This window comes from Lolium perenne, chromosome 1, assembly GCF_019359855.2.
Source record: "Lolium perenne isolate Kyuss_39 chromosome 1, Kyuss_2.0, whole genome shotgun sequence".
Classification (NCBI taxonomy): Eukaryota; Viridiplantae; Streptophyta; class Magnoliopsida; order Poales; family Poaceae; genus Lolium; species Lolium perenne.
This window is the reverse complement of record NC_067244.2, coordinates 2,675,731-2,698,747: the sequence shown is the minus strand read 5'-3', so window position 1 is coordinate 2,698,747 and position 23,017 is coordinate 2,675,731. Positions and strand designations below refer to the sequence as shown.

The following is a 23,017-nucleotide window of genomic DNA, read 5'->3' as shown; positions in this document are numbered from 1 at the left end:
TAGACCAGGCCCGGACCAGGGCAAAAATCTGAGCCGCCTTACCGCCGGTGCACCTCTATAGTGGGACACTGGTGGTAAATTGATTACCACCGGCGCACCACTATATTTTTTCTCCACCCTCCCCCCCCCCCCCCCCCCCACACACACCCACCATTGATCACCTTTTCAGTTTTCGAAAAAATAAAAGAAAATGATAGAAATTTAAAAAAATAAAATCCTTCGAGATGTCCAATGGTTATGGCATCTAGTTGTTAGCAAAATTAACAAACAAGAATTTTGACTTTTTTTGCAAAATAGCGTCATGTTTCGGTAAATTGGCTTTTATGGTTGCATACGACCTCCGATGAAAACGTTTTTTATATGAAAATGTATCTACGGAAAATTTTACATCCGATTTTAACGGCCTACGGCCGTTTACCGATTTTCTAGATTCGTCAAAATCAAAAAGGAAACAGCCAGCCTGCAGCCCCTCTCCTCTTCCTCTCCCCCTCTTCCTCTTCCTTTCCTTCCTCTTCCTATCCTTCCTCTTCTCCTTTTCCTCTATCTTCTGTTCCTCTTCCATTTGATGAGCACTCCTCCTCCATGCTGCGGGAGACGACGACGACGACACCACCGCGGCCTCGGGATCCTCTGCGCACGCCACCACACTTCCTCTCTATCTCTCTCTCTCCCCGTATGTCGCCGCCCTTTTCCCCAATTGCATCCCCAACAATTGCACTCCTTCTCTCTGGATCACGCCCTCCGATCAATCGATCCGGGAGGAGCGGCTATGGGCGGCGATGGAGGCGGTAAGGATCCTCCTGAAGCCTCGTCGACATCGTCCTCGCTATGTGGTGGCGGTTGCCATTGTCGGCGTCGAGCTTGCGGGAAGTTTGTCATCCATCTGCGGCCAAGAGTCTCCGGGGAAAACCCTAGATCCTTCAGATCAGTCGATGGTGGCACACCATGTCATACCCCTGTGGAGGCATCATCTTGGATATCTTGTCACAACTGATGCTTATCGTCTCCTAGCCCAGACTGCTCTAGGGGAAACCCTAGATCCGGGTCTCCCGGATCGGACGATGGCGGCGTATGGCGTCGTTCTCCCTGATGGGGTCATCGTCTATGGAGCAGATGCAAGCTGGAGGGGTCCTGAGTTGGAGCGGCGTTTAATTTTCTTTCGTGTTGAAGACGGCGAGTCTCGGTGGCGTGGTGCAGCAGTGTCTCAGCGTCGGATACATCATGTTCGACGTGCGCAGGGTGGTGGAGCTGTCTAGCGTCATGGTGGCGTTGGTGGCAGGTCTCGCAAGGTCATTGCTTTTATCTCTCCTGAAGATGGATACGCGGAAGACGGTGGCGGCGAGGACTTCTTGAGCGTGTATAATGGTACGCGTTTAGGGTCTGCCGGACCGGTTGTGCCACTTGATCGCTATTGGGCGACTTGTTGAGGCCTTCGATTTATAGATGATGCGCGTTGGTGTGATGTCAGGGTGTTGGCTCTAGTCATGGACTCCCCCTTCATCGGTGTTGTAGGATTAGCGAGTTGTCGCTAGTTTGGTGGCTTTGGTCCGATCTTTGTAATTTCTCTTGTAAGATGTTGTGAATAATCTAATAAACAAGTTGTGTGCATCCCTTGGATGCAGAGGCTGCGGTGATAATTCCCCCATTTCGAGAAAAAAACATACTTCTGTCTAGCCATGTGTCCTACCAAAACCTAACTTGGGTGCCATTTTTTGTGGCAAAGGTTCCAAAGTACAAAATATTATTTTTCATTCATTAACACTTCCAAAAAATGGGAAACCTATCACTTGATGCAAAGATTTTGGATTTCTAAACCAGTCAAATATTTAACTAGGTCTAGAATCTGTGATGTTGGATCATTCAAATTAGAATCACAGGTACTCTCCAAAGAGAGACGTTGGAAGACTAGCACTCATGCAGAGCACATGGAGCTGTATACGTATGTAGGAAAATATTGTAACACTGGTAATGTCTTACAAATTCAACAAGTCGATCTTACATAAAGAAATTTACAAATCCAACCAGTCTTGCAGAAACGAAGTTACAAATTCAACCAGTCTTACAAACTCGACGCAAGTTCTGGAGAAGCCCATGCTTATGTATGGTTTAGCGGCGGTGGTGGATTCTTGCCAACCCGCCCCAACCGAAGATAACTACGAAGGGCCAAAGTGCAAATGCCATTTTGAATATTATCCCGTCTAGCAAATGTAACATTCCTAGGAATAGCCCTTTCCTAACACATAACGGTCGTGCAAGAGTTGCCATTTTAAAAAGATACCCCATATCTTTACCTATCACCAATATGGCCGGAGTAATAACACAAATGATGACAGCGGTACTACGAGCAACGGGAGCTAGCACCATATACACACCCAGCGCGAAAACAATAGAGATGCATGTGACCGACCACGAAAAGAAAAAGTCGGACGTGACAAGGTAGATTTTGCGGTTGGTCAAGTTAATTATGGGAATTCCAGCTAGCATGAAGCCTGTGGTGGCTAGTAGGGAGCAGATGAAAGCTAACGCGGTGGCCATAATGAACGCGTCAAAAATATATCCCCCAGCAAGCGTTGGCGTGCCTCCATTTGTACGATCATCAGCTCTGTAACCTCCAGGAATGGCAAAAGTTGCAGTGAACGCCATAGTTGCTATTAGGACTGAAGCAACGATAAACGTCTGTGTTGCATCTTTCAGCCTCTGTGATTCTCTGTCCTCGTCCTCCGGGTTTGTACGGCAACTATACTTTTCCTCGGTCTTATCCCGACGAAGGGCACCGTGGTTCGCCCCAACAGACGACAAGGCGTAGCATATTATGTTCTCAGAGTTCTGAAAGAAAAACGGGCAGGAATATGTGAGTAAAATTTGCCAAGATTGATTTATGATATTCAAGGAATGAAACGGAAAGTAATGCAGAGAGTGTATTACCAAAGTATAACCGATTCCACGCCAAAGCTTACTTCTGGATAGATCACGGGGAGTTTCCCCTATGTTATTTGTTAGATTCAGATTCACCTCCGGATTCCCAAACAGAGCACAGAACATCCTCAAGCTCCCAGCTTGGATAGCTGAGTGCAATGCAGTGTTCCCGTCATTGTCTTGCATATTCAGAATCGAAGCTAAAGATGGATTTCCACATGCATAATAAACTGGGCCCAGTATTCGTTTCTCGATGGCGACATGAAGGAACGTTTTTCCTTTAGCGTCGCGCAATCCGGCACTACCCGGACACTCCCGAACGAATAATCCTATGGCATCTCTGGCACTTATAGAGGCAGCCACATGTATGGGGAAAAATCCGTTCTTGTCTGCCTGATATAATGCTGCAGGGTTCGCTTTGAATACTTTCTCAAGTGTACGTGAAGACGTACAGGGAAACCAGTGAAAAATATACCTATATGGTCTTTGGAGATGAATACGCAGAATTGAGCCAGTCCAATAGTTCCTCGCTGGAGCAAAGTGAAGCGGTGCACTCCCATCTTTGTCAACTTGCATGGTAAGATTCTTGTTCCAATCCAGTAGGAGCTCCACCATCACTGTGAAGAATATGCCTTTTGTGTTAGTGAATCAGAAAAGGCTGCAATATGTGTATTTTATCTTGCATCAATTATCTGAATCTCAATAGCATTCCGTAGAACTGAACGTTTATATCCAAGACAACGAGATGTTTTAAGGCGCGGTAAGAGAAAAACTCGATCCTTCCCGTCCATTGATCAATAGTGAATCCAACTTTATGAGTAGCAAGTGTAACACAACATTGGAAGGGAATTTTTTTCCAGATTTAATATTCTCTCTCTTCCAAATATAATGATTTTTGTATAGACTATACAGATCATTCTTACAAAAGTGTATCGCACATACATTACATTGTACATTAAAATATGTTGAATTTGCTTCTTTCTCTTCTTAGAACATGGTGTCAATAGAACTTTTATTTTGATATTGCTATTACAAAACGCCAAACTAGATATTCAAAAAAGAAAAAAAAAATATTATTATCTTTGGAACCCAAAATAGACAGGTAAATCCTCGAGTAATTTAACATCAATATATTGTTGACTTTGTACATCCATGTGTTATAATACCTTTGAAAAGGTATATGTCAAGATCAAATGGTCATTTTGTAGAAAACCCCGAGAATGAATGTATTTTTAGAAGTGTGACATGCTTTGTAACACCCCAAATTTCAAAACAAAGCAAAGATGAATTTTCTTTTTCCAAAAATGAGGACCAACAAAAACTTTTCTGAATTAGAGTGTTATGCCTAGTGCTCCTACCTATTACTTGTGTTCTTGCCTTGATGAGTGTGGTATACTTATGTGATACACCCTAAAACCCTAGAGTGATCAAGTAAAGATCACAAACCAAATAAAAACAAAAAGAGAAAGAAATCAAATAAGAAGAACCCTAAGCCCTAACCTTTTCAAAACTCCTTTGATCTAATTTGAGAAACCCTGAATAAGGGAAAAACTATATATGGGCCTATAGCCCTAATATGTGAATCTGAAACCTTACCCCTTTTCTTCTGCTAAATAGTGGTGAACCTTTGCCAAAGTTACTAAACCCTCAACCTCACCCCTCTTGTCCTCAATCTTGGAAGAATAAAATAAAAAGGAAAAATCTTATTTAAGAAAAGAGGCAGATATGCCTATGGCCCTTTTTGTAAAACTTTCCCTAGGCCTTTCTACTTGATGTAGAGAATTGGAAAACCTTCTTGAACCCTAGTTAGTGCTTTTCCAACGCAATCCAAATGTGGAACACAAGGTTTTCAAAAAGAGAGTAATAATGCCATAGAGGCATATGAGAGCAAAATATCAAATTCGTGAAATTGAGGATCTTGACCCTAGACTTGAAGTTGAATGGTTGGATCACTCCTATATGCCATTTCAACACCCAACAACATCTTTGGGTCAAGCCAAGTTCTATTAAAAATCAAATGCCACATATGCATAGAGGCATATGTGACCCCTAGCCATTTTCACAAATTCTTGTCCTATGCACTTCTACCTTTACCAAAATGGTGTGAAACCATCTCTGAACCTAATCTAAACCTAATTTGACCCTTCACCCTTGCTCAAGTAAAGCAAGGGGAGCACCTTACAAGAATAAGAAAAATTGACATGTCCTCTCTCATGTGTTTTGACCAATTTTGCAAATCTTGGAGCAAGACCATTTGAAATGGTTTCAATGGTTTGAAAATGTTTCTAAACTAATAAAAATGACATTAGAGTCAAGACAAGTCCAATCAAATGGAGAGAAACCCAATAGTGGGATATTTCCATTTTCCTCACATACACATAGGGCCAATTTATCAACTCTTGATCTAGGCACCAACCTTGCCTCAAAATGGTTGGAACCTTTCATCCAACTTCATCTAACACCAAATAAACCTCACCCTTGTCAAAGCAAGGCCAAGAAAAATAAAAGTTTAAATAGTTAGAAATTCACAAAACCTCACATAGGGCTTATGCCTTTTTTCTAAATTTTGACCCTAGCCCATTTTGGCCTTCACCATTAGTTGTATAATGATGCTAAACATCTATTACAACTTTTGGAATCCAAGAAACCCAATTCAAATCAATTTCAAACTCAATTGGGGATCACATGCAATAATGGTCAAATCTGCCATTATTATTCTGGTCACTACTTTGAGCCTCTCTATTTCAAGTTTTTCAAACTGAACTTTCCCAACTCTTTGCATGTCATCTAAGAGGACATCAAGATGAACACTTTTTGTAAAGACCACCTTGCCAAAATCCTTCTTGATCAATTGCTTTGCTCCTCCAAAGTTGGCACTTTTAATTAAGTGGAACAATCTCCCACTTAGTGAAAATTGACATATCTTGAATTTCTAAATTCCACCACCACCTCTCCTTGCCTCTGGTCATTTAGAACCAAACCAAACCCACTCTTGTCTTTTTGGTCAACCTTTTGAACTCAATCAAATTTGAGCAAATTTGGCAATTTCCAAATATGGCATAAATGCAACACTATTTGAAATAGTGTTCTACTACCCATAATCTCCCCCAACCTACACCATACTGTCCCCTTGCCCCCTCTCTGCCTCACACCACCACAAAGAACCCTAGGGAAGGGCAAGACATGGCCTAGCCATGGCCATGCCATAGCATGCCGGCCATGCCGTGCCCCTCCTTTCTCCTTCACCTCCAGCCATGGCCCTGCTGCCATTCAGCTCCACCTCACCTCCCTCTACCTCCCTAGCCTTGCCCCTGTCAAGATGAACGACGATGCGGCCGAAACCCATGCGCCCAGATCAGCCCAGGACCATGCCGACCACGTCGTGCGCGCGCCCGTGGACACGCCCTGGCCACGTGCGACGCCGACGAACGCCGCCTCCCGGACCCTCGGCTACGCGTCGAGCATCACCGCCGCACCCTGAACCCGCCTGACACGGTCCCGTGTCCTCGCGCTGCCTGCCGCCGTCGACACGTCGACATTTTCCCGCGGACGCCGCCGCGGACGCGGAAGCAATGCGTCGCCGTCCGACACCGCCCGACCCCGCTGTCACCTCCAGAGAACCGCTGGACTTGCTGAACACCGCCACGTCGTTGCCCAGCCCTCTAGCCCGCCGGAACCGCCGCCTCTGCTCGTCGCCCTCGCCGCACACCCTCACGGCCAACTCGCCCCTATAAAAGGAGCCGTCCCCGCGCCTTCACCTTCACAGCAAATCCACTCCTCTCTCCTCCCTCTGAATCTCCTCCGCCCTCTCCATAGCACCTCGCCACCGCTAGCCGGCCAATTGCACGCCGGAGACCCGCAAGCTGACGCAGACGCCGCCGCCGATTGGAGCCCTCCCCGGAGACGCCGCGGCTACCAGGAGGACCGCCGTCTTCGACAACGTCGCTGCGCACCTCGCCGTCGACCGCCGACGCCCCAGCTCGCCGCCGACCCCTTCCTCCGCGTGCCCGCGTCTGCCTCTCGTCGACGACGACGACGATCCCCAGCCGTCCGATCCGCTTCGATCCTACGCCTCAGCCCTGCAGACCGTTTCGGTAAGTAAGACCCGCTGACTAGTGGGGCCCGTTGTCAGCTGCCCGCTGCGCGCTGGACGCACCATCGGGCCGGCCCAACTCGTCTTCGCTGCGTTTTAAATAGTTTCGGCCTGTTTAGTTTCCCGCCAGCCCGTCTAGGAAATTTTATTTAAATCCTTTTCAAACTTTTTCAATACTGCCTCCACTTTGAAATTTAACCATTTCAAATTGGCTAAACCAAATCTAGTGAATTTTATTTGGTTGGAAAGCTTAGGAAAATATCTACCCAATGCCACTTGTCCCACCTCAAGGTCTTGTGTAGAAATAATCTGACAAAAATAACAAGACAGGGACTTTTCTGCCTTAGAGTAATTCTTAAAAATCAACCAAAATAGCTATTGAGTAAATTCCAACTCCTTTAGCTCACTTTTGACTTGCACTAATTGTTTATGAAATAAAATGGTGTGGTCACCTTGCATGATCATGCCCTAGTTTAAGAAATGTGCAATATGGCTAGTTTAACTAGTTGATATTGTCCAAAAATTATTAAGTAAGGCATATGAAGTCTTATGCTTCATTTAAATTCTTGTCTCCAATGAATTCATGTGATGTTTGGACCCCTGGCCAAACTCACTTATATGAATTATTTAGAGATTTAAATCATATGTAGTGTTATTAAATGGTATGGGGTATTCTACCTCATTTAAATCTATTTCTCAAATAAGGAGAATGAATGGTTGACCTGAGTCAACATGATTTCATGTATGATTGTTTGAGAAATTAAATCTTAAGAAGTTTTCAATAAGAGAGAAGTGTTTCTCCAACCCTAGATGGAAATTATCATTTCCATGTAGAGAGAGGAAATTATTTTCTCAAACCCCACAACCAATGCACCCTTTTTTTTGTATTATAGGTGTAATTGGAATATTGGTGTGAGTACAAGTATTGTTAGAATAGCCAATGAATTGTTGAGGATGTAAAATCACCTCAATGGTAGTGTTAACCTAGTTACAACTATGTGTTAAATCTTATGGGAGGTTGTCTTCTCATTTAAATCTTGGTCTCAAGTATTTCAACATAAGTTATGGACCATGGTCTATATAATCTCATGTTGAGTATTTGGTGATATTAAATCTGTACCCTTGTTAGTATTAAATTGTATGAGGTATGAAACCTCATTTAAATCATTTTCTCAAATGAGGAGTATGAAGAGGTTGACCTTAGTCAACCTAGGTCATATTGTGTTCATCAGAGAAATTAAATCTTAATAATATAATAAGAGGAATTTATTTCTCTATGTAATTAAAAGTAACACCTAAGTTAGTATGAGAGGAAACTATGTTTTCTTGAATAAGAGGAACACATCCACCCACTGAATAGTAGTATGGATGCTAGCTAAGTTGTGTGAAGCTTGTGTGTGATTAGTTTAGTATGTAAAGTGATGATTGTATGCCCCGTATTCGTATTTTAGACGCTAGTCCCGGAGACCATCAGGAAGAGGAGGACTTCTACAACAAGGAAGGAGAAGAGAACTTGGACCCTCACTTCAACCAAGGCAAGCTGAAATACCGTGAGCAAGCTTTTTACTCTTGCAAGGTGCAAAGCCCCTTGGGGCATGGCACCATGTTTCTTATCTTTTCTTATATGAACCCATCCCAAGTTTTTACTTGTTTTCTAAATGATTTACTTTTATAGTTAACTTTGGTCAAGGTAAAGAAGTTTACTAAAGTAGTAAAGTTAGCAAGCTACCACCAAGGCAAGCTAGCTTGAGGCAAACCATTTTTGGGTTGCAAGATAATACTCTTGCAACTTGCTAAGCTCTCTATGAGCAGAGCATTCCCCTATTTTACTTTAGGCTTATGATCCTATTTTCCAGTTTTTACTTTACAAGCTTTATTTACCTTTGTGTTATCAAAGTACTTTTTGATTCATGATTCACTTGGTTAGTATGGGATTAGTACAAGAGTATCAAACTTAGCCTAGAAGCAAAACAAAATACTTAGCACCCTCATACCTAGATGCTAGTGCTACCTTGAAAGTGACTACTCCATTTGGGGAACCGGAACCGAAATGATTTCGAAAACCTTGGAATGACGAGTCATTCTATTGAGAGATTTTGAAGGAGTTTGAAACCTTGGAATGAAGATGCTTTCCAATGAATGATTTTTGAAGGTGAATATGACCGGTGAATGACTTGGTGAATTTTACAAAACACTGATGGTTGGGTTCGGATGCGATACCATTCCAATTTTACCGTACCCCCACAATACCTGATCTGGGTAGGGCTTAACTGGAAGTTTGTGTGTCTTAGTATGGGTTCCCTCTAAACCAGCATCATCGGGGTTATGCCGAAAGCTGCCTCTACCACAAAGAAACGATACGATATGATGCGAAATGAGGTGAATGTCCGGCCCAAGCCTCGTGCAGCTCCCAGTGCCGACCGTCGGTCTTCACCGGGAGGCCAAGCTCATGGGGAGAGGTGCCTATACTAGGGTAGGTAAATGAAAGGTTATGATTGGTAGTTCGCGTACTGCGTACGATAAATCAGGGCCAGTTACCCCTGACGAGCTATTGCAATTGTTGTGGCACAAGTGTACAACCTCTGCAGAGTAAACCTATTCGAATAGCCGCGTCCTCGGTTATGGACAGTTGGAAAGGCCATACTGTTCCGTCATCAGAACTTTTCGAAAACTAGGAATGGTGAAGGGTGATTTATGATTTTGAATTTAAAATGTGATTCTGACCTGGAATCACAGCAGAGTAGTGGGAATGACACTAATGTTCCCACTTGAGTTAGATAGCATTTGAAGAGTTGTTTACAAAAATGTTTGTGAAACCAAATTTAGCTTTATGCAAAATAAACTAGAGCTTAGTACCCCCTTACTAGAACTTTTAGCACTTACCGTGATATTAGTTTGCGAGTACCTTAAAGTACTCACGGCTGTGTCCCTGGCTATTCAAATGGCCAGATTCTGAAGCAGAACAACAGTTTGAAGAAGACGACCAGCAGGACGCCCACGACAACTGGGGAGCCTTCTGACGTCAGACGTTGGCCTGTGGACTAGAGAGTCCCTTCTACGTTACGCTTCCGCTATGAAACTATGAACTTGGTGAATGTTGATCCCTAGATCGACTCTGTGTGTACTATGGGATCATGTGATCCCTATTTGTAAAGACGACTATGGTATGTAATGAATGATGACTTATGATATTCAGCTGTTATGTCTCGCAACAACAATATTCCTGGGATTGCGATGTATGGCATGACAGGCATCTGGACTTAAAAATCCGGGTGTTGACAAGTTGGTATCAGAGCCATTGTTTGACCTTAGGAGACCCTAGTTAGAATGGACGTCTGAAAAACTTAGTTTCAAAAACCAATGAAGTGAATACTTGTGAAAACTTGTTCTTACCCTTACCTTTGAGATTCCTTGCCAAAAATGAGAAAGACATACTCTACTTTCTTGCAAGCCTACATAAAAACTTGCACACTTGACTACTTCTCTAATTTACTCCTCTTTGCTCACAGATGACGTACCAATGGGAGTCCTATCAGCTTGGTTCCGAAGGCGACCTCAAGTTCGAAAAAGAGTTGAAGCAACTAGTGGATTATCTCGGACACCCGTACCCCAAGTTCTTCGGAATGCCACTCAAGGCTAAGGCAGGAGAACCACCTCAAGGACGTTTCTACCGATCTACGAAGGAAGCTTGATGCCCCGGTATGGGAAACCATTTGGATTGTCAGAACGGGAAACACTTGGAAGGAAGGACTAGCCGAAGCGATGCAAGAGGCAATTTTTCGTCTGTGTGGACAAAATAAGGACAAGATCAAGAACACTCGCTTCATCTACTACCCAAGACATGACCCCTGGGGAGAACCAATGACCATGCCCCCACCGCAACCAAGGATGAACCCCTACGAAGCACCTCAGGACTTCAGGCAGTACAAAACCTGCAGGGATTTGGACAACGCCCTCGCCTCACGCCAAGCACCTCAACCGTGAAGAAGAAGAGTCCACCCGAGAGAATAGTATCACTCCCGCACTTAAGTAGGTGTGAGTGTATCAGGATCCCCTTGTATCGTAGAACGAATGAATGGTTCTTCAAACCAACGGTGTGTTAGGTTTGTAATGTGTGATGTTTGGTATGAATGAAAAAGTGTTGCTAGTTTTTACCCCCTCAACACTCCTCAAGTTTTCAAGTTTTCAATTATTGAATTTTAACTCAAACAAACCATAGAAGTTTCCCTCTTACCTTATTATCTACTTCGATGTTCAGATGGCCCCTCCTACCCGCAACAACTCCCGTGCCCAAGCCAAGCAGATACACCCTGAGCACGCCAGGATGACTGAAGCCATCAGCATCCTTGCAATGGAGCGCAAGGCACTTCGCCACCAACACGCCAAGAAGGACTACCTCATTGCCCGCCTCCGCGTGAAGATAGCATCACTAGAACGGCTCATCCCAGTACCCCACCATGCCCCTAGAGCCAAGTCCAATGTGACTTGCTACGCATGCGGTGCTACTGGTCACTACTCTAACAAGTGCCCGAGGAAAGCCACCAACAATGCCCCCAGGACGGGAAGCAATGCTGTACCCATCGCGCAAACAAGCAAGTCAGCGGTAACCTGCTATGAATATGGAACTGTGGGTCATTTCTCCAAAGAATGCCGCAAGAAGCTTGCCAAGATCGCCGCCAACCCCTCTGCACTGGCACAGCAGCAGCACCATATCGCAACTAGAAGAAAGTTTGCTCCAAACTACCCGAACAACCGCACCGGTCGCTACTACCACCTGAAGACCGCCGAAGCACAAGAAGCATCTCGGAACATGACAAGTATGTGCCCTACTAAATCTTATCCCCCAATCTTTCTTAGGCACCTAACTCTTCTTAAAATCTCGGGACGAGATTTGTTTAAGGGGGAAGGGTTTGTAACACCCCAAATTTCAAAACAAAGCAAAGATGAATTTTCTTTTTCCAAAAATGAGGACCAACAAAAACTTTTCTGAATTAGAGTGTTATGCCTAGTGCTCCTACCTATTACTTGTGTTCTTGCCTTGATGAGTGTGGTATACTTATGTGATACACCCTAAAACCCTAGAGTGATCAAGTAAAGATCACAAACCAAATAAAAACAAAAAGAGAAAGAAATCAAATAAGAAGAACCCTAAGCCCTAACCTTTTCAAAACTCCTTTGATCTAATTTGAGAAACCCTGAATAAAGGAAAAACTATATATGGGCCTATAGCCCTAATATGTGAATCTGAAACCTTACCCCTTTTCTTCTGCTAAATAGTGGTGAACCTTTGCCAAAGTTACTAAACCCTCAACCTCACCCCTCTTGTCCTCAATCTTGGAAGAATAAAATAAAAAGGAAAAATCTTATTTAAGAAAAGAGGCAGATATGCCTATGGCCCTTTTTGTAAAACTTTCCCTAGGCCTTTCTACTTGATGTAGAGAATTGGAAAACCTTCTTGAACCCTAGTTAGTGCTTTTCCAACGCAATCCAAATGTGGAACACAAGGTTTTCAAAAAGAGAGTAATAATGCCATAGAGGCATATGAGAGCAAAATATCAAATTCGTGAAATTGAGGATCTTGACCCTAGACTTGAAGTTGAATGGTTGGATCACTCCTATATGCCATTTCAACACCCAACAACATCTTTGGGTCAAGCCAAGTTCTATTAAAAATCAAATGCCACATATGCATAGAGGCATATGTGACCCCTAGCCATTTTCACAAATTCTTGTCCTATGCACTTCTACCTTTACCAAAATGGTGTGAAACCATCTCTGAACCTAATCTAAACCTAATTTGACCCTTCACCCTTGCTCAAGTAAAGCAAGGGGAGCACCTTACAAGAATAAGAAAAATTGACATGTCCTCTCTCATGTGTTTTGACCAATTTTGCAAATCTTGGAGCAAGACCATTTGAAATGGTTTCAATGGTTTGAAAATGTTTCTAAACTAATAAAAATGACATTAGAGTCAAGACAAGTCCAATCAAATGGAGAGAAACCCAATAGTGGGATATTTCCATTTTCCTCACATACACATAGGGCCAATTTATCAACTCTTGATCTAGGCACCAACCTTGCCTCAAAATGGTTGGAACCTTTCATCCAACTTCATCTAACACCAAATAAACCTCACCCTTGTCAAAGCAAGGCCAAGAAAAATAAAAGTTTAAATAGTTAGAAATTCACAAAACCTCACATAGGGCTTATGCCTTTTTTCTAAATTTTGACCCTAGCCCATTTTGGCCTTCACCATTAGTTGTATAATGATGCTAAACATCTATTACAACTTTTGGAATCCAAGAAACCCAATTCAAATCAATTTCAAACTCAATTGGGGATCACATGCAATAATGGTCAAATCTGCCATTATTATTCTGGTCACTACTTTGAGCCTCTCTATTTCAAGTTTTTCAAACGGAACTTTCCCAACTCTTTGCATGTCATCTAAGAGGACATCAAGATGAACACTTTTTGTAAAGACCACCTTGCCAAAATCCTTCTTGATCAATTGCTTTGCTCCTCCAAAGTTGGCACTTTTAATTAAGTGGAACAATCTCCCACTTAGTGAAAATTGACATATCTTGAATTTCTAAATTCCACCACCACCTCTCCTTGCCTCTGGTCATTTAGAACCAAACCAAACCCACTCTTGTCTTTTTGGTCAACCTTTTGAACTCAATCAAATTTGAGCAAATTTGGCAATTTCCAAATATGGCATAAATGCAACACTATTTGAAATAGTGTTCTACTACCCATAATCTCCCCCAACCTACACCATACTGTCCCCTTGCCCCCTCTCTGCCTCACACCACCACAGCAACCCTAGGGAAGGGCAAGACATGGCCTAGCCATGGCCATGCCATAGCATGCCGGCCATGCCGTGCCCCCTCCTTTCTCCTTCACCTCCAGCCATGGCCCTGCTGCCATTCAGCTCCACCTCACCTCCCTCTACCTCCCTAGCCTTGCCCCTGTCAAGATGAACGACGACAGCGGCCGAAACCCATGCGCCCAGATCAGCCCAGGACCATGCCGACCACGTCGTGCGCGCGCCCGTGGACACGCCCTGGCCACGTGCGACGCCGACGAACGCCGCCTCCCCGACCCCGGCTACGCGTCGAGCATCACCGCCGCACCCTGAACCCGCCCGACACGGTCCCGTGTCCTCGCGCTGCTGCCGCCGTCGACACGTCGACATTTTCCCGCGGACGCCGCCGCGGACGCGGGAAGCAATGCGTCGCCGTCCGACACCGCCCGACCCCGCTGTCACCTCCAGGAGAACCGCCTGGACTTGCTGAACACCGCCACGTCGTTGCCCAGCCCTCTAGCCCGCCGGAACCGCCGCCTGCTGTCGCCCTCGCCGCACACCCTCACGGCCAACTCGCCCCTATAAAGGAGCCGTCCCCGCGCCTTCACCTTCACAATCCACTCCTCTCCTCCCTCTGAATCTCCTCCGCCCTCTCCATAGCACCTCGCCACCGCTAGCCGGCCAATTGCACGCCGGAGACCCGCAAGCCGACGCGCACGCCGCCGCCGATTGGAGCCCTCCCCGGAGACGCCGCGGCTACCAGGAGGACCGCCGTCTTCGACAACGTCGCTGCGCACCTCGCCGTCGACCGCCGACGCCCCAGCTCGCCGCCGACCCCCTTCCTCCGCCGTGCCCGCATCTGCCTCTCGTCGACGACGACGACGATCCCCAGCCGTCCGATCCGCTTCTGATCCTACGCCCCTCAGCCCCCGTACCGTTTCGGTAAGTAAGACCCGCTGACTAGTGGGGCCCGTTGTCAGCTGGCCCGCTGCGCGCTGGACGCACCACTGGGCCGGCCCAACTCGTCTTCGCTGCGTTTTAAATAGTTTCGGCCTGTTTAGTTTCCCGCCAGCCCGTCTAGGAAATTTTATTTAAATCCTTTTCAAACTTTTTCAATACTGCCTCCACTTTGAAATTTAACCATTTCAAATTGGCTAAACCAAATCTAGTGAATTTTATTTGGTTGGAAAGCTTAGGAAAATATCTACCCAATGCCACTTGTCCCACCTCAAGGTCTTGTGTAGAAATAATCTGACAAAAATAACAAGACAGGGACTTTTCTGCCTTAGAGTAATTCTTAAAAATCAACCAAAATAGCTATTGAGTAAATTCCAACTCCTTTAGCTCACTTTTGACTTGCACTAATTGTTTATGAAATAAAATGGTGTGGTCACCTTGCATGATCATGCCCTAGTTTAAGAAATGTGCAATATGGCTAGTTTAACTAGTTGATATTGTCCAAAAATTATTAAGTAAGGCATATGAAGTCTTATGCTTCATTTAAATTCTTGTCTCCAATGAATTCATGTGATGTTTGGACCCCTGGCCAAACTCACTTATATGAATTATTTAGAGATTTAAATCATATGTAGTGTTATTAAATGGTATGGGGTATTCTACCTCATTTAAATCTATTTCTCAAATAAGGAGAATGAATGGTTGACCTGAGTCAACATGATTTCATGTATGATTGTTTGAGAAATTAAATCTTAAGAAGTTTTCAATAAGAGAGAAGTGTTTCTCCAACCCTAGATGGAAATTATCATTTCCATGTAGAGAGAGGAAATTATTTTCTCAAACCCCACAACCAATGCACCCTTTTTTTTGTATTATAGGTGTAATTGGAATATTGGTGTGAGTACAAGTATTGTTAGAATAGCCAATGAATTGTTGAGGATGTAAAATCACCTCAATGGTAGTGTTAACCTAGTTACAACTATGTGTTAAATCTTATGGGAGGTTGTCTTCTCATTTAAATCTTGGTCTCAAGTATTTCAACATAAGTTATGGACCATGGTCTATATAATCTCATGTTGAGTATTTGGTGATATTAAATCTGTACCCTTGTTAGTATTAAATTGTATGAGGTATGAAACCTCATTTAAATCATTTTCTCAAATGAGGAGTATGAAGAGGTTGACCTTAGTCAACCTAGGTCATATTGTGTTCATCAGAGAAATTAAATCTTAATAATATAATAAGAGGAATTTATTTCTCTATGTAATTAAAAGTAACACCTAAGTTAGTATGAGAGGAAACTATGTTTTCTTGAATAAGAGGAACACATCCACCCACTGAATAGTAGTATGGATGCTAGCTAAGTTGTGTGAAGCTTGTGTGTGATTAGTTTAGTATGTAAAGTGATGATTGTATGCCCCGTATTCGTATTTTAGACGCTAGTCCCGGAGACCATCAGGAAGAGGAGGACTTCTACAACAAGGAAGGAGAAGAGAACTTGGACCCTCACTTCAACCAAGGCAAGCTGAAATACCAGAGCAAGCTTTTACTCTTGCAAGGTGCAAAGCCCCTTGGGGCATGGCACCATGTTTCTTATCTTTTCTTATATGAACCCATCCCAAGTTTTTACTTGTTTTCTAAATGATTTACTTTTATAGTTAACTTTGGTCAAGGTAAAGAAGTTTACTAAAGTAGTAAAGTTAGCAAGCTACCACCAAGGCAAGCTAGCTTGAGGCAAACCATTTTTGGGTTGCAAGATAATACTCTTGCAACTTGCTAAGCTCTCTATGAGCAGAGCATTCCCCTATTTTACTTTAGGCTTATGATCCTATTTTCCAGTTTTTACTTTACAAGCTTTATTTACCTTTGTGTTATCAAAGTACTTTTTGATTCATGATTCACTTGGTTAGTATGGGATTAGTACAAGAGTATCAAACTTAGCCTAGAAGCAAAACAAAATACTTAGCACCCTCATACCTAGATGCTAGTGCTACCTTGAAAGTGACTACTCCATTTGGGGAACCGGGAACTGAAATGATTTCGAAAACCTTGGAATGACGAGTCATTCTATTGAGAGATTTTGAAGGAGTTTGAAACCTTGGAATGAAGATGCTTTCCAATGAATGATTTTTGAAGGTGAATATGACCGGTGAATGACTTGGTGAATTTTACAAAACACTGATGGTTGGGTTCGGATGCGATACCATTCCAATTTTACCGTACCCCCACAATACCTGATCTGGGTAGGGCTTAACTGGAAGTTTGTGTGTCTTAGTATGGGTTCCCTCTAAACCAGCATCATCGGGGTTATGCCGAAAGCTGCCTCTACCACAAAGAAACGATACGATATGATGCGAAATGAGGTGAATGTCCGGCCCAAGCCGTGTGCAGTTCCCAGGCTGACTGTCGGTCTTCACTGGGAGGCCAAGCTCATGGGGAGAGGTGCCTATACTAGGGTAGGTAAATGAAAGGTTATGATTGGTAGTTCGCGTACTGCGTACGATAAATCAGGGCCAGTTACCCCTGACGAGCTATTGCAATTGTTGTGGCACAAGTGTACAACCTCTGCAGAGTAAACCTATTCGAATAGCCGCGTCCTCGGTTATGGACAGTTGGAAAGGCCATACTGTTCCGTCATCAGAACTTTTCGAAAACTAGGAATGGTGAAGGGTGATTTATGATTTTGAATTTAAAATGTGATTCTGACCTGGAATCACAGCAGAGTAGTGGGAATGACACTAATGTTCCCACTTGAGTTAGATAGCATTTGAAGAGTTGTTTACAAAAATGTTTGTGAAACCAAATTTAGCTTTATGCAAAATAAACTAGAGCTTAGTACCCCCTTACTAGAACTTTTAGCACTTACCGTGATATTAGTTTGCGAGTACCTTAAAGTACTCACGGCTGTGTCCCTGGCTATTCAAATGGCCAGATTCTGAAGCAGAACAACAGTTTGAAGAAGACGACCAGCAGGACGCCCACGACAACTGGGGAGCCTTCTGACGTCAGACGTTGGCCTGTGGACTAGAGAGTCCCTTCTACGTTACGCTTCCGCTATGAAACTATGAACTTGGTGAATGTTGATCCCTAGATCGACTCTGTGTGTACTATGGGATCATGTGATCCCTATTTGTAAAGACGACTATGGTATGTAATGAATGATGACTTATGATATTCAGCTGTTATGTCTCGCAACAACAATATTCCTGGGATTGCGATGTATGGCATGACAGGCATCTGGACTTAAAAATCCGGGTGTTGACATGCTTGTATCTATTATTTTTTCACTCCAGATTGTGTGGCCAATAAAGTCAACGATGATATGTTGGTCACTACTTCAAAACAGAAAAGGGATTAAGACAAGGCGACTCAATATCTCCCATACTATGTAACATAGTGCCGGACGTCAGGATTGAGTATGCAAAGGTAGATGGTCAAACTGACGGTGTACTTTCACACCTAGTGGATGGTGGATTATCTATATGCAGATAAAACGATTCTATTTATGGATTATTATCTCGAAATAGCTAAAAACCTGAAATTAAAATAGTAATGTTAGAGCAGTTATCCCTCGGTCTCCCCAATCAAGGGCTTATAGCAACCTCTATCAACACAACTATCCGAACACCTATTGCTTGCGATATTTTAAACTAACATTGAGATAGAAACAGTCGGTGTATCAAGAATTTACTCAATCGAGGAATTTCTACTCAACCTCTTACCGCGAATGAAAGAATCGGATGAAAATTAATTTCTATAAGAGTGAATTCATTTGTTTGGGGAAAGCCGGTGACACATGGCTGCTAAATATGCCGAAACATTTGCAGTGCGGATGGCCAATTTCTAATTAGGTATTTTGGTATTCCGATCCACTATAAGAGACTTGAAAATGCCCAATGGTAACATGGTGTCTCTAGGAAAAAATTATGTTGTTGGAAAGAAAAATTACTTTACGTTGACGAAAGATGGGTTCTCCCTAATTTAGTACTAAGCAATATTTTATTGTGTATGATATTATTCTTTTAGCTGCCAAAATAAGTTCTACATTGATTGGATTAGTTCCCATCTAGATACTTTGTGCAATGAGACCGTGTAAAAATGAAACCGACTGGCTAGATTAGATGTGGTATATCGTCCAAAAGATGAGGGGGTCATGGTATTCACGACCTAGAAGTTAAGAATTCGCTTTTTTATACAAGCCAAAAGATTTGTCATTTTCATTGATTAAGAAGGAGGTTTTAGAAAGTCTTACAAACCACTTACATGGCCAGAAGTTAAGAATTCGTATCTCCTTGGTAAATGCCTTTTTACAACTTCTAAGGGCTAGTTTTATAGCTCGAGTCACCAGAGATGGTTGTTATGGAATCATATGCGCCTATTTAAAACCTTACAAAACAATTTAATAGTTACCTTACGAGCATTACTTGTGTTAAGGCAAAAGTAACTTGGATCAACCATTGGAACAGATTAAAACTTTGTCTTACTTCTATGGAGGTAAGATGATGCAAAAGCTCATTATTCGTCTCTAATAAAGACCATGTTTGATCGCAAAAATGTATACTTAAGAGGTAACAGCCATTGCATCACATCAAATTGACCGCTCATATCAATTTGATAACAACTCAAAGCAAGTCAATGGGGTACATGTGAGTTAAAATAACGATAATTGTATTTTTCTGAACTATGGTTATTTATTGGTCCAACATACAGATATATATAGTTGGTGAAAAATAATAGACACATAGTGTATATGTACCAATCATAAAAAACAGATGCATTTAGTTGGTACCTGTGTCTCTGTCTCGAATAAGAGCAGCATGCAAGGCATTTTGTCCATCTGCTCCGGAGTAGGAAAGTTTGCCACCGCTCTTCTGATATAGAGTCAGTGCAATGGTACCCTTCTCCAGCAGGATGGCCAGGTACAACGGTGAAATGCCGTTTGCGGGATAATTAGCCAATTGGGGATCAACACCCATTAGCTGCTTGACTATAGTCATTCCTTTCTGTTGAAGTACAAAATCTCTAATCTTTTCTGCTGTTGGGCGGTTAGCTTGAAACAAAGCCTGTCTGTCCTCAGGACCCAGAAGTCTACCGTCTTCGCTTCGGATAGCCTCGTGCAGGGCCGTTTCGTGACGTTTATTTTGCATTCTCAGGAGCGTGAGCTTCCCATCAGGACCGTCGTCGTCGCGTGCAGACCCAGCTAGAGCCATGAGACAAGAAGCCATTTTGGAGTTCCCAGCTCGAGCAGCACAATGCAATGGTGTGTCACCATTGTGATTCTTGGTAAACAGGAGGTCCCAGTCCCTGCCGCAGATCATGGCGGCATACTTGAGGAAATTCTCTCCGTCCCCACTTCCAGCGACAGCGTGTAGCACACTATCCCCATCAGGAGTGACGCCCTTGAGGAGTTGTCGTGGTGCAATGGAAACAGGCCGGGGGACGCCCTGTTCTAGATCACGAGCAGCTGGTTCCTCAGCTATCACTAGCGACCCAAGAAATTCCTCAGTCGGAATCATCATTGGTGGATATTGTGCGTCATCCCGGTCGAAAAGGAGTTTCAGAGCCTTCCAGGAGCCCGCGCGCGCCGATAGCAGCAGAGGGGGATTGATTTCCCCAGCAGAAGTTTCACGTCCAGCTAGATCTATAAGATGAGAGACCATTTTGGAGTTCCCAGCTCGGTCAGCACAATGCAATGGTGTCTCACCATTGCGATTCTTCAGAAACAGGAGGCCCCTCTCCCTGCCGCAGATCATACCGGCATACTTCAAGAAATCCTTGTCATCGCCACTTGTGGCGATCACATGTAGCACGCTATCCCCATCAGGAGTGACGCCCTTGAGCAGTTGTCGTGCTGCAAGGGAGACAGGCCGGAGGACGCCCTGTCGTGAATCAGGAGCAGCTGGAACCGGAACCGGGACGCTTCCCTTGGCTATCACTAGCGACGCAAGAAATTCTTCAGAAGGAATCACCATTGGTGGATCTTGTGGGTCTTCCCGGTCGAAGAGCAGTTTCAGCGCCTTCCAGGAGCCCACGCGCGCCGATAGCAGCAGCGGGGGTTTGATGTCGCCAACATCAGCTTCCAGGACCCCCTGTAGGAGTGCTCCTGCTGCAAGGGAAGCAGGCTCCTGGTCGATGCCCGGGTCCACATCAGGAGCAGCAGTTCTTCTGTTGGCACTCGCTACCAACGCAAGAAATTCTTCGGTACGAATCATCATTGGCGGATCATGCTTCAGAAGGAAGTCCAGCGCCACCCAGGAGCCAACGCGCGCCGAATCCAGCAGCAGGGAATTGATCTTGCCAGCCGCAGCTTCTTCTACATTGATTCTCTCCATCTTGCTGAGCTTTGTGGTTTGATAGTTGGATGAAGTACGTGTACGAGCTTGGTTTGCTCCTAAACCGCTTCTCTCTTATCTCTTTAACCAAGTCGTCTTTTTATCCCACAAGTCTTTGCTGGGGGATGGTGGAGGGGAAAGCGGCGATTTTAAATTCACCGGTAGGTACAGGTGTGGAATCCGCCGTCCGCCTCGCCGTGAGATGACCGCCGTGGTTCCGGATATTTTAGCTTTTTCCAGTCCACCTGAGATACCTTTTCTGTACAAAAGCTGATACATAGTACATTTTTAGACTGAAGGGTCGAGCAGAGCCTGGCTTTAAATTAATAAAGCCACAACGGCCACAGTAAACAAGGTTCTCAACAACACGGTCACCGACAAGAAAAAACAAAGCTGAGGTCCAGTCTAGCGAAACAACACAATGCTCTAGACATGAGAGCCCACACACCGTACAGTACAGCAGCTAGTGCCCCAACACCTCGCTACAGTACTACTTCGGAGATACATGACCCAAGGGAGACAGCCTAGTCTTGGTCCCTGGTAGTCGCATGAAGAGAGCGAATCCGGGTGATCGCCTCCTCCACCGCCGCGCGATCCTGGCTCCTAGCCACTGGCTTCCACACCTGCATATAAATAGTCATTTTGTACAGCCCGTCAGCAGGTTGGCTCGGGAAAACCCCATCGATATTAAACTTGTTTCTAAGGTTCCAAAGCGTCCAAAGAAGCGTCGCACAAGCGATCCAAAGAACTAGTCTAGTTTGCCCCACTTGGTTCTAAAGGAGCTGGAAAATATCCGCAAAGCAAGATGGATCCCAAGTGTGACCAAGCAGTTCCTTAACTGCGCTCCACAGGAATTTGGCCAATGGGCAGGAGAAGAAGATATGGTTATTGTCTTTTGTCTCCCCACAGAGGGCACAAGCGCCCGTCGTGGGTCCCCTACGCCTCCTAATGTCCTCATTAGATGGGAGGCGCTTCCTGGCAAGCTGCCAATGGAAGATACGCATCTTCATGGGGACCGCAATCCACCAAAGGTCGGTGAAATATTTGCTAGGGGTGCCCTGACACAGCTTAAGGTATAGTGATCGGACCGAGAACCTCCCCGAAGGCTCAAGCGCCCAAACCATGGTGTCCTGCTGTTGGGATAACTGGGGTATAGAGATTGGCCCAATCAATGCGCTCCCCAACTCCCAATTGGTGTCGGAAGGGGATGTGCCAGCTCCCTTCCCTATGCGCCACCTCAACCGAGGCCTCTGGCTCCTCCGCAATGGCGAAAAGAGCAGGGAATCTAGTACACAGGGGCCCCGACCCTTGCCACCAGTCCCGCCAAAAACTGGTCGCCTTCCCGTTATGCACCACATGTTTGGCCCCAAGCCGGAACAGGTGTTTGAGTTTCTGGACCGCATTCCAGAATTGCGAACCGGCCCGATGGGCATCCAGCAGCAGATCCTTATCTCTAAGGTATTTGTTTCGAATGATGTCAGCCCAAAGGCCCTGCTCCCCGTCGTACAGCCTCCAAATCCATTTTACAAGGAGGCACATGTTCATTAGCCGCGTATCGACTATCCCCAGCCCCCCTAGGCTTTTCGGCTTGCACATAGCCGACCAACGTACCCAATGGTACTTGCGTTTCGTGCTATTGGCTTCCCAAAATAAGCGCGAGCGATGTTTGTTCAAAGTGCTATGGGTACCCTCTCCCAGCAGGCAGACTGCCATAGCGTGTAGGGGCAAGTTAGACAAACAAGCGTTGATAAGGGTTAAACGTGCCGCCGAGGACATCAATTTTCCCATCCAAGGTTCAGCGCGTTTGCCCACCTTGGTCATCAGGGGACCCCAATCCGCTGCCGAGAGGGCCCGGACACTGACCGGCAGACCCAAGTAGGTGAAGGGGAAGGCGCCTTGCTTGCAATTGAG

The 23,017-nt window shown here is 44.7% G+C and overlaps 1 protein-coding gene across 1 annotated transcript; it reads right to left on the bottom strand.

Moving 5' to 3' along the window:
- Window positions 1-1,940: 1,940 nt before the first annotated feature.
- Window positions 1,941-21,282, bottom strand: LOC127340993 (uncharacterized). The gene is made up of 3 exons (XM_051366764.2): window positions 19,564-21,282; window positions 2,926-3,533; window positions 1,941-2,826 (listed from the first exon to the last, which is right to left on the bottom strand). Exons 1-3 carry the CDS (start codon window positions 21,104-21,106, stop codon window positions 2,107-2,109), a joined length of 2,871 nt encoding a protein of 956 aa, XP_051222724.1. The 5' UTR covers window positions 21,107-21,282; the 3' UTR covers window positions 1,941-2,106.
- Between the last annotated feature and the right edge of the window lie 1,735 nt (window positions 21,283-23,017).